Consider the following 12,902-nt stretch of genomic DNA (forward strand, 5'->3'; position numbering starts at 1 on the left):
AGTTATGGCCAACATACAAATTCATACGAAAAATCGCGTAAAAATGTCACTCATTTTTCGGGCACTTATTCTTAACCGATTTGCTCACAACAAGTTGCATTCGACGCAGAATGCTCTCCCATTATTTCCTATTGAAAATTGGCCAGGTCGGACTATGGGATCGGAAGTTATGGCCAAAATACAAATTTATACGTAAAAATCGCGTAAAAAATGTCACTCATTTTTCAGGCACTTATCCTCAACCGATTTGCTCGCAACAAATTGCATTCGACGCAGACTCCTTTCCCATTGTTTCCTGTTGAAAATTGGACAGGTCGGACTATGGGATCGGAAGTTATGACCAAAATACCTTTTTGCCTTTCTCGTATACTAAGTATACGGTAAAGGCTATATGATCGCTCCAAAAACAAACTTTTTATAGAAGGCCCGGAGACCCTTAGTGTTATATACCAATCGACTCAGTTCGACGAATTGAGGTGATGTCTGTGTGTGTGTGTGTGTGTGTGTGTGTGTGTGTGTGTGTGTGCGCAAAACTACTAAAAAAAATGTCACTCATTTTTCGGGCACTTACCCTTAACCGATTTGCTGTTGTACTTTTTACAACGGAAGGCTAAGAACTGATTAAATCGCGAACATTCAACGAACAATCCTAAAGTTTGATTGAAAACAGACATCATTGAAATCCTGTATTTGGATTATTCTTCATTCAGTTCAATCAAAATTGATTGCCTATTTTCTGGCCATTGACCACCTGACATGAACATTATATACAATGTTAGAGAATTCGATGTGCATATGCAGGAACAGGAAGGATTTAATTTGAAAAATTTATTCATACGTCGACTTTTCAAACATTGTAATAGGTATTTCCCATTACCACGTGGCCTCTATCTCAAACCTAGCATTGTTTTTGAGTTTGAAATTGATAATGGCTGTTCAATCGCCAGTGTTATAGTTAACGTGTAATTCGACCTAAAAGCAGACGAGACTAGTCAATCAACTATTGTTCCAATCACTGAATATCGGCGAAAATAATTTAAAGAGGATGGATATTGATATCCTTTCTTCTAAAATTGATTGAAAAGATTGAACTTTTGTGAAAATACGGCATTTAAAAAAAAGCATATTGACGATTTGATATTGATATTTTTCATAAAAAAAAATTAATGGAAATTAAAGATTTCTTCATGAACTTTCCCGAATTTGTTAGTTTTGAATATTTCCCACTGAACATAATTTGTCCATCCAAATGGCCTCTTGAAATACAACCTCATTCGTTTGAAATCAATTCCCTGCCACTTGTTTTGTGTAAAACGATGCTTGTCATCGAGATGGACACGCTTCCAACAGCAAATATTTTTACAAACATCCATCCGTCCATCAAACCAAATGGTGTTCCACTTCCATCGGAATGTTATATTTTGTTCAATTTTCCTACATCATCGTGGCGACAGTAACAGTATCCGAAACCAAATCAATGTGGTAGGGAGGTGAGGATGGTCCATTTTGTACCAGTTATGGGAGTGGGGGCTTTATGTTTCATCTTAGCAAGTTATTCAATGAGCAGCTCAACAGTATTCACTTTTTTATTTCTGCGAAAATGCGTCAAGTTAAGAACTAGTTCCTGAATAAAAATTGGCATATATAAAGAATTTGACAACAAAAACAGATAATGCATCGAGTAGATTTGGAAGAGCCTATGACGCCTCAGAAAACCTATGACGCTTTTTTTGCCTTTCTCGTATACTAAGTATACGGTAAAGGCTATATGATCGCTTTAAAAACAAACTTTTTATAGAAGGCCCGGACACCCATAGTGTTATATACCAATCGACTCAGTTCGACGAATTGAGGTGATGTCTGTGTGTATGTGCGTGTGTGTGTGTGTGTGTATGTGTGTGTGTGTGTGTGTGTGTGTGTGCACAAAACTACTCAGAAAATGTCACTCATTTCTAAGGCACTTATCCTTAACTGATTTGCTCGCAACAAGTTGCATTCGACGCAGAATCCTGTCCCATTGTTTCCTATTTGAAATTGGCCAGATCGGACTATGGGATCGAAAGTTATGGCCAAAATACAAATTCATACGAAAAAATCGCGTAAAAAATGTCACTCATTTTTCGGGCACTTATCTTCAACCGATTTGCTCGCAACAAGTTGCATTCGACGTAAAATCCTGTCTCATTGTTTCTTATTTGAAATTGGCCAGATCGGACTATGGGATCGAAAGTTATGACCAAAATACAAATTCATACAAAAAAATCGCGTAATATATGTCACTCATTTTTCGGGCACTTATCCTCAACCGATTTGCTCGCAACAAGTTGCATTCGACGCAGAATCCTGTCCCATTGTTTCCTATTTGAAATTGCCCAGATCGGACTATGGGATCGAGAGTTATGGCCAACATACAAATTCATACGAAAAAATCGCGTAAAAAATGTCACTCATTTTTCGGGCACTTATTCTTAACCGATTTGCTCACAACAAGTTGCATTCGACGCAGAATGCTCTCCCATTATTTCCTATTGAAAATTGGCCAGGTCGGACTATGGGATCGGAAGTTATGGCCAAAATACAAATTTATACGTAAAAATCGCGTAAAAAATGTCACTCATTTTTCAGGCACTTATCCTCAACCGATTTGCTCGCAACAAATTGCATTCGACGCAGACTCCTTTCCCATTGTTTCCTGTTGAAAATTGGACAGGTCGGACTATGGGATCGGAAGTTATGACCAAAATACCTTTTTGCCTTTCTCGTATACTAAGTATACGGTAAAGGCTATATGATCGCTCCAAAAACAAACTTTTTATAGAAGGCCCGGAGACCCTTAGTGTTATATACCAATCGACTCAGTTCGACGAATTGAGGTGATGTCTGTGTGTGTGTGTGTGTGTGTGTATGTGTGTGTGTGTGTGCGCAAAACTACTAAAAAAAATGTCACTCATTTTTCGGGCACTTACCCTTAACCGATTTGCTCACAACAAGTTGCATTTGACGCAGGATCCTGTCCCATTGTTTCCTATTTGAAATTGGCCAGATCGGACTATGGGATCAAAAGTTATGGCCAAAATACAAATTCATACGAAAAAATCGCGTAAAAAATGTCACTCATTTTTCGGGCACTTACCCTCAACCGATTTGCTCGCAACAAGTTGCATTCGACGCAGAATCCTGTCCCATTGTTTCCTATTTGAAATTGGCCAGATCGGACTATGGGATCAGAATTTAGGGCCAAAATACAAATTCATACGAAAAAATCGCGTAAAAAATGTCACTCATTTTTCGGGCACTTACCCTCAACCGATTTGCTCGCAACAAGTTGCTTTCGACGCAGAATCCTGTCTCATTGTTTCCTATTTGAAATTGGCCAGATCGAACTATGGGATCGAAAGTTATGACCAAAATACAAATTCATACGAAAAATCGCGTAAAAATGTCACTCATTTTTCAGGCACTTATCCACAACCGATTTGCTCGCAACATGTTGCATTCGATGCAGAATCCTGTCCCATTGTTTCCTATTTGAATTTGGCCAGATCGGACTATGGGATCGAAAGTTATGGCCAAAATACAAATTCTTACGAAAAATCGCGTAAAAATGTCACTCATTTTTCGGGCACATATCCTTAACCGATTTGCTCACAACAAGTTGCATTCGACGCAGAATGTCTCATATTTTCTTATTGAAAATTGGCCAGATCGGACTATGGGCTTAGATGTTATGGTCAAATTACTATTTATTGTGAAAAAGAGTTCGAAAAAGTCTAGCTCACTTTTTTAGCACTTAGACTTCATCTATTGACGCTCGCAACAGATTGCATTCGACGCAGAATCTTGTCCCATTGTTTTCTATTGAAAATTGGCTAGCTCGGACTATGGGATCGGAAATTATGGCTGAAACACCATTTTTGCCTTTTTCTACGAAAAGGCTGTATGTTCGCTCCAAAACCAAACTTTTACATAAGGCCTGGAGACACATAGTGTTATATACGTATAAGCTCGATGAACTGCGATGATGTCTCTGTGTGTGTGTGTGCGCACCAAAAGTGCGAAAAGTTTAGCTCACTTTTTTGGAACTTATCCTCAACCGATTTAATACCAACTATAGATAGTAGAATATATAGATGAGCGAAAGCATGGCTGAGTCGATTTTTCTGCCCGTGCACACGCACATATGACGTCACAGCCCGTAACGTTTCCATTGAAATCGTGACGTCATGCTCGTTTGGAGACACGTTTGACAGTTCGTTTGGAGACAGAGGATTTATCTTCACTCATCTATATATTCCACTATCTATAATTCCAACAAGTTTCATTCGACGCGGAATCCTGTCGTATTGTTTTCTATTGAAAATTTGGACCATGGGCACAGAAATTATGGCCAAAATATACTATGTGTTATAAAAGCGAGTAAAAAGTCTAGCTGACTTTTAATGGACTTACCCTCAACCGATTTACTCACAACAAATTGCATTAGATGCGGAATCCTGTTCTATTTAGAAAGTTGGCCAGATTGGACTATTACCTTTGAAATTATGGCCAAAATACTTTTTGCCTTTCTTGTGCAACAAAGTTGTACTGAAAGGCTAAAATTTCTTTCCGAAAACGAACTATCGGATGCTTCCACACTGATACACTTCCCTTCCTCTTCATACGGGAGTTTGGTAGAAAGACGGTCATGAGATTTATATCATAACAAATATTGCCCTCCGCTCGCTTGATGGGAATGACATTTTCGTTTTCTTTTTGTGTAGTCGGAGCTTCAGTTCAATTTACATCCAAAAGTGATATCCTTAAAATATATGACTGGGTAAAATAAAACAGGGGTATGTACGTCAAAAAGATTGGAAAAGGAAACAAAAATGTCGAAATTCTTATTAGCATATTGTAGATCAAGCTGAAAACCGAACCGAGGTTTCGCGACAATCGCATTTTCTCGCATTTCCGGATGTTGCAACTGCATCGCGAGTAGTGCGCAACGGACAAAGAAATTTGTCTTTTTTACTCCTAGATCCTTGTAGGTCCAGTTGAAAACCGAACTGCGCTCTCGCGACAATCGCATTTTCTCCCAATTCGAGGTGTCGCAACTGCATCGCGGGTGGTGCGCAGGGTGGCGCACGGCTATGGCATAGATGCGCACTACTCGCGATGCAGTTGCGACATCCAGAAATGGGAGAAAATGTGGTTGTCGCAAGAGCTCAGTTCGGTTTTCAACTGGATCTACAATACTAGCTCATCTATTTTCAAGCACACACATTTTACGAAGGTCGAGAAAGGCACCATCACCGCTAGGTGGATTAATCTGGGTTTTTCCTTAATAAAGACTAAAAAAAGCCTCAGAAAACCTAGTTGGTAGAAACACGACACCTAGCGTGAGATGGCGGGTTAGATTCCCGCTCTAGTCGAAGGAACCCTTTGAGTCAGAAATTTTCTCGATTTCTCTGGGCATAGAGAATCATTATGTTTTTCCACACAATATACATATCCATGTATTTGATAATCTTCGAAGCCAAATAACTGTGGAAGTGCATTTAGAACACTCAGGTGAGAGATGGCCAATTAATTATCTGTTAGTGGAGCGTGATGACGCATGGTACTTTATGAACCGGTGGTGTATCGAAAGTGGACCAGGACGTCAGCATGTCCATCATCAAAATCGTAAAGACATGTGGTTTCCATATCTTCTTGTAAGTTATTCCAATAATTCAAGCCATCTTTGACCGCTCTGAACATAATTGAACCACAGTATTTCAAGTATTTCAATCTATTAAGTGAAGCTGCTTTCGTTTAGACCACATTCCTCCAACGATTCCACAATAACTGTACGACTTGCTCCAATCACAAATCCCAATAGCTTGGAAAGAGCGTTGCCTCGTCCGACGATATTAGTCAACATATATGTTCGAGTCGAATTTCCATCACACTTGAACATGGCGGATAAACGTATAGTTGTGGGTATATAAAATGCGCACTACTTACCACTTGTAAAATCATGGAGAAAATAACGATTCCGCTGGGAGATATTAGTTCCTACGATGTGCGTTGCCTTGAGGAAGAGGTTGTTATTTCCCAGATGGTCGGAGTGTCCATGAGTGCTCACCACCCAAGCGATGTCATCGGGTTTCAGGCGATTTTCCTGCAATTCTGCGAACGAAGGAAAGAGAGCAAAACAATACCATTAATGGCCGTGGGAAATGTGATGTTGTAGAGGAGGAAAAAAAGTGATGACACATCAACAAAAATGGCTTTTATGTTCAGTGGGTTGATTTATGCTTTGTAATAAGGTTTATGACAAATATCGTGTAATAAGGTCTCACGAAGCACACCGATTTGCGACAGGTGATGTTACAATCGAAGGAACACCATCAGTGTGCATTGCGGGCAAAGACGTAGAATTACGAGTCCGAAGATGACAAGTTCGATTTTTTGTTTAATACAGAATTTACTTACTTTTCACTCTTGTCACACACACATGATAAGTAGCGAAACGTAAGTGACATTTATCATAGACTGATATAAGAATGAACAAGACGTTTAATCATCTGCTTTCTGATAGGGTAACGGTACCAATAGTGGAGGTATTAGTAGATCCACAAAAGAAAATATTTTTTAAAAATTGATAATTATAGAAAATTTACAACTTAAATATCTTAGCCAATAGATAAACTAATAAATTTGCTAACAAAACTGAGATAGATGTCATTTATCATCAACAATTACCAAATATTGCTTGCACCACTATGGGTACACTGTTCCTTTAGTGGCGGTAAAAAATAATTTTGGTTCCTATAGTGGTACTATCCATTGGTTTCTTATGAGACTCGCCACTATAGGTACAGTTGCACCACTATAGGTGCAAGGGAGTCAATTTTGTTAAGGAAAATCATTGTTTTCAATAGTTTTTCAAGCGAAATCTTAAGGTAAGTTGCATTTAACAGGATATTTAAAGCACGGCGCATCAACTGAAACCATCGTTAAGTCTATAAATATGATAAATCTCATTAAAACCCCACTACCTCCACTATTGGTGCTCCCTCCACTAAGGGTACGGTTACCCTACTGTTTCAGAATGCAATAAATTTGTCTCCATAGCTTAAATACTTATTTTTATAAAAAAAAAACGTAAAAAAGTCTAGCTTACTTTTAATGCACTTACCCTCACCCGATTTAATCGCAACAAGTTGCATTCGACTCAGATCCGATCCTATTTCAAATTGGCCAGATCAGACTATGGGCCCAAAAATAATGGTCAAAATACTTGCTAAAAAAGTGCGTAAAAAGTCTGGCTCACTTTTGATGTACTTACCCTAAACCGATTTACTCGCAACAAGTGGCTTTCGACGCAAACTTGTCTAGATCAGACTAAGGGTTCGAAATTTTGGCCAAAATACCTGTGTTTAAAAAATAATGCACTTACCCTGAATCCTGTTTTATTGCACTATGGTCCAGGATACAAATTTATGCAGAAAGATGCATTTTACGCCAAAATTTTTTTTTTTAGAAAAAACTTTTGTTCTACAAAATTGGTCGAAATAGTAAGCCCATCATTATTTGGTGCAACCAAAAATAGGATGGCTAATCATATAAAAAAATTAGAAAAGATTTTTTTTATTTCTTGGATTACTGACGTCTTATGTTCTACAAAGTTGTAGCGCAGCTTATTCCAATAAATTTTGCTAAAAAAATCTTTTTCAATAGCTTGGCTGATTAAAAGCAATTTTAACTAATTGGATTAGGGTGTACCTAAAAAAACAGTATTTTTGATCTTTTTGCTTTTGTTTTAGATTTGTCGGAAAAGTCGTCTTCGGGTTGCTTTTAGAGCTAAAAAATGCAACGTTTGATGGGTAAATATGCACAAAATCTTTTTCCCATCAAAAGTTATAATCGTTTTTCTGTCAAATTTTTTTTTTCATAATTTGATATCTCCGGTTAGGGCAAAATGTCGGTCCTTTTTCAATGGATTAAAATTATTCATGTGGCTTTATTTCATAATAAAATAATACTGTACATAACTAATGATTTTCAGTGTCTGTTGCTTATTATGGTTTAAAAAAAATGGAAGACTTAAGACGAAGAATCTTTTGGAAGTCTATTCGACAGTCAAAAACTTGCACCATATCAAGGCTTTACAGTTTGTTTTGACCTCTCTAAAGAAATCTTATAACGAACGAGAAAGGCATCATTACCGCAAGGTGGATTAATCTGAGTTTTGATTAAATTGCTTCAAGAATTTTTGAGAAGAGTTCCAAAAATTACCCCGTATTGTGGGAATATTTATAAATATCTTCTATCTGCTATGCAACATCAAAAAGCCAATGGCTTGTAATGATTGTCCCCATTTTCCGTCGTCTATCATTATTATATGAGATACATTCTGCAACATGGGTTCCCAAACTGTGGGTCGCGACCCCCAGGGGGGTCCTGGGCTGACCAATGGGTTGCGAAAGACAAATCTTGATTCATACTTTTGCCACTGTTTTGGCCCACAAATCTATACCAGCTTTTAGATTAGGATCTAAGTAATGATTGAATGATTAGAGAACAACGAATTTTATGATGTCAATGGCCTTCTTTTGTTATATGATAGTTGGGAAACTAGAATAAAGTCCAATACAATCCAAATCCAATCCAAATTCAAACCAAATCAAATTCAAATCTAATTTAAATCCAAATCAAATCAAATCTAATTCACATCCAGTTCAAATCCAATCCAAATTCAATCCAAATCAAAACTAAATCCAAATTCAAATCAAATTCCAATCTGAAGCTAATTCAAAATTAATCCAATTCCAATACAAATCCAATCCAAATTCGATTCGAATACAATACAAATCCAATACAACTTCAATTCAAATCTAATTAAAACCCAATTTAAATCCAAATCTAATTCAAATTCAATCCAAATGCAATCAAAATGTAATTCAAATCTAATCAAATCTAATTTAATTACAATCCAAATCCAAATCCTAATTTAATCCAAATCGTATTCAAATCCAAATCTAATTCAATTTCATTTAAAATTCAATCCAAATTCAAACCTAATTCTAATATAAATCTAATTGAAATCCAATCCAAATTGAATAAGGGGGGTCCCGTAGCGTAGTTAGCTACACGTTCGCCTTACAAGCGAATGATCATTGGTTCGATTCCCAGCCCCTCCACCTCGTCAGTCGCCGGATGCGCAGCCTTTGCGGTGGCGTATTGGGGAGCGCCCTTACCGTTACGACTGCCTGATGACGACTGACAAATTGTTCTTCTCGGAGGCTATTCCTCCAACGTACCCGGATAAAATGGCAATCGAACAATGCAACGATCATTAAATTCACGACACGGACAAATAGACACAATGGACTCACGGTGAGATGGACCAGCAACAACAAAGTTGAATAATGGAAAAATCTAAAAATAGATTCTGGCTGCAGAATACCTTACTAGTTCCCGGCACAGTAGCGGTCAAGTAACAAAGAGTGCCCACCAAATACAGAAAGGAATAATAAAAAAAATCCAAATTGGATTCTAATCCAATCTATATTCAACCCATATCCTATTTAAATCAAACTTAATCTAATTCAACTCCATTTCAAATCCAATTCAATGCCATTTCCAATAAAAATCCAATCCAAATCCAATTTAAATCCAATCCAAATACAATCCTAAACAAAACCAAATTCAATTCAAATCCAATCCAAATCGAATTCCAATCTAAAGCACTTCCAATTCAAATCCAAATCCAATTCAAATCCAAACCCAATCCAAACTAAGTTTAAAACAAATCCAATCTGAATCTAATACAAATCTAATTCAAGTCACATTCAAATGTAATTCAAATCCACTACAAATCAAATCTAATTCAAATCCAGTTCAAATCCAATCCAACTCGAAACTAAATCCAATCCTAATCAAATCCAAATCTAATTCGAATCAAATTGCAATCCAAAGCTTATTCAAATTTATCCAAATTCAATACAAATCCAATTCAAATTCAATCCAAATCCAATCCAAATCCAATCCGAATCAAATTTAAATCTAAACCAAATACAGTCCTAAGCAAAACCGAATCCAATTCAAATTCAAACCCAATCCAAACCAAGTTCAAACCAAATCCAATCTAAATCTAATCCAAATCTAATTCAAATCAAATTCAAACGTTATTCAAATCCAGTTCAAATCCAATCCAAATTCAATTCAACTCCAAACTAAATCCAATCCTAATCGAATTCAAATCAAATTTCAATCCAGATCTAATTCAAATCCTACCCAAGTTTTACCAAAATTCAATCCAAATTCAATGTTAATCCAATTCAAATCCAATCAAAATTCAATCCAAAACAATTCAAATCCAATACAATTCAAATTCAAATTTGATTAAAATCCAAATTCAGTTCAATTACAATTCAAATCCAATCCAAATTTAATACAAATCCAAATCAAATTCAAATCTAAGTCGTATCCAATTCCATTCCAAATCAAATTCAAATCCAAACCAAATTCAGTTCAAATCAAATACAAATCCAATCCAATTAAATTCCAATTAAATTAAATTAAATTCAATCCAAATTCAAATCCAATTACAATCAAAATCTAATTCAAATCCAATCCAAATTGAATTCAAATCCAATCTAAATCCAACACAATTTCAAATCAAATCCAATCCAGATCAAATTCAAATGTAATTCAAATCCAATTCCAATCCAAATCTAATGCAAAATCAAAAGCAAAATCAAATCCAATTCAAATCCATTCCAAATCGGATACAAATCTAAATCAGTTCCAATTCAAATCCAATCCAAATTCTAATCAAATCCAAATTAAATCTAATCCAAATCTAATTCAAATCAAATTCAAATGTAATTCAAATCCAATTCAAACCAAATCAAATCCAAATCCAAATAATCCAATCCTAATCCAATTCAAATCAAATCCAAATCTAATTCAAATCAAATTCCAATCCAAAGCTAATTCAAATTTATTCCAAATCCAATTCAAATCCAATTCAAATCCAATCCAAATTCAGTCCGAATACAATTCAAATCCAATTCAACTCAAATTCAAACGTAATCAGAATCCAATTCAAATCCAATTCCAATAAAAATCCAATACAAATTGAATTCTAATTCAATCTATATCCAACCCAAATCCAATTTGAATCAAATCTAAATCTAATTGAATTCCATTTCAAATCAAATTGCAATCTGAAGCTTATTCAAATTTAATCCAAGTTCAATACAAATCCAAATCAAATTCAATCCAAATTAAATTCAAATCCAATGTCAATCCAGTTCAAATCGAATTCAAATCCAATCCAAAGTCAATCCAAATCCAATCTTAATCCAATTCATATTCAACCCAAATACAAACTAAATAGGGGCTCTCCTTAGCCGTGCGGTAAGACGCGCGGCTACAAAGCAAGACCATGCTGGGTTCGATTCCCGGTGCCGGTCTAGACAATTTTCGAATTGGAAATTGTCTCGGCTTCCCTGGGCATAAAAGTATCATCGTGCTAGCCTCATGATATACAAATGCAAAAATGGTGACCTGGCTTAGAAACCTCGCAGTTAATAACTGTGGAAGTGCTTAATGAACACTAAGCTGCGAGGCGGCTCTGTCCCAGTGTGGGGATGCAATGCCAATAAGAAGAAGAAGAAGACAAACTAAATTAAATTCAAATCTAATTCAAATCCAATTACAATCCAAATCCAAATCTAATTTAATTCCATTTTAAATTCAATCCGAAGTCAAATCCAACTCCAATAAAAATCTAATTCAAATCCAATCCAAATTGAATTCTAATCCAATCTAAATCCAACCCAAATCCAAATCAAATCTAAATCTAATTCAATTCCATTTCAAATCCAATCCAAATCAAATTCAAATCTAATTCAAATCCAATTCCAATTCAAATCTAATGCAAATCCAATCCAAATTCAATCCAAATCCAATCTAAATCCAACCCAAATACAATCCTAAACAAAACCAAATCCAATTCAAATCCAATCTAAATCAAATCCAAATTTAATTCAAATCCAATGCAAATCTAATCCAAACCCTATCCAAATATAATTCACATCCAATTCAAATAGAAAAAAAAATCAGATTAATCCACCTAGCGGCGATGATGCCTTTCTCGTGCATCGTAAAATGCACTGAAAAAATCAAATGAGAAAGGTCAAAAAAGCACTTTAGGGGAATAGATCGCATATTCTCTATCATTTTGCATGTTTTTGCATTAATTATTATGCATTGCCAATTCAACCACTCATCAGTTATTAAGAGTAACGAATTTAATTCGGCTCAACATATCTGAAGGATATTCGACTGGAGTTGCTCTTCATGATATAGAGAAAGCATTTGACAGTGTTTGGCATGAAGTTTTGATTGTAAAATTTATGAATTTTAATTTTCCTCTGTACATCATTAAACTGATCCAAAATTATTTATCAGATCGCTCACTGCAGGTAAACTATCAGAATACTAAATCTGATAGATTACCTGTAAGAGCTGGTGTTCCCCAAGGCAGCATACTGGGGCCCATATTGTATAACATTTTTACTTCTGACTTACCTGATTTACCACCAGGGTGTCAAAAATCTTTGTTTGCAGATGACACGGGCCTTTCAGCCAAAGGGCGAAGCCTTCGTGTCATTTGTAGTAGATTGCAAAAAAGTTTGGATATTTTCTCCACTTACTTGCAAAAATGGAAAATTTCCCCGAATGCTTCCAAAACTCAGCTTATAATTTTCCCACATAAGCCGAGAGCTTCTTATTTGAAACCTTCTAGCAGACATATTGTCACTATGAATGGGATTCCAATTAATTGGTCTAGCGAAGCTAAATATTTAGGACTTCTCCTAGATCAAAAATTAACTTTTAAAAATCACATTTAAGGCCTTCAAGCC

The 12,902-nt window shown here is 36.0% G+C and overlaps 1 protein-coding gene across 1 annotated transcript in view; it reads right to left on the bottom strand.

Moving 5' to 3' along the window:
• Window positions 1-12,902, bottom strand: part of LOC134212366 (metallo-beta-lactamase domain-containing protein 1) — a 306,305-nt gene that overhangs the window by 182,276 nt on the left and 111,127 nt on the right. The window contains exon 2 of the mRNA XM_062690142.1: window positions 5,986-6,150. Coding sequence (XP_062546126.1) covers window positions 5,986-6,150 — 165 coding nt within the window. The remainder of the gene's footprint in view (window positions 1-5,985; window positions 6,151-12,902) is intronic.

This window comes from Armigeres subalbatus, chromosome 2, assembly GCF_024139115.2.
Source record: "Armigeres subalbatus isolate Guangzhou_Male chromosome 2, GZ_Asu_2, whole genome shotgun sequence".
NCBI lineage: Eukaryota > Metazoa > Arthropoda > Insecta > Diptera > Culicidae > Armigeres > Armigeres subalbatus.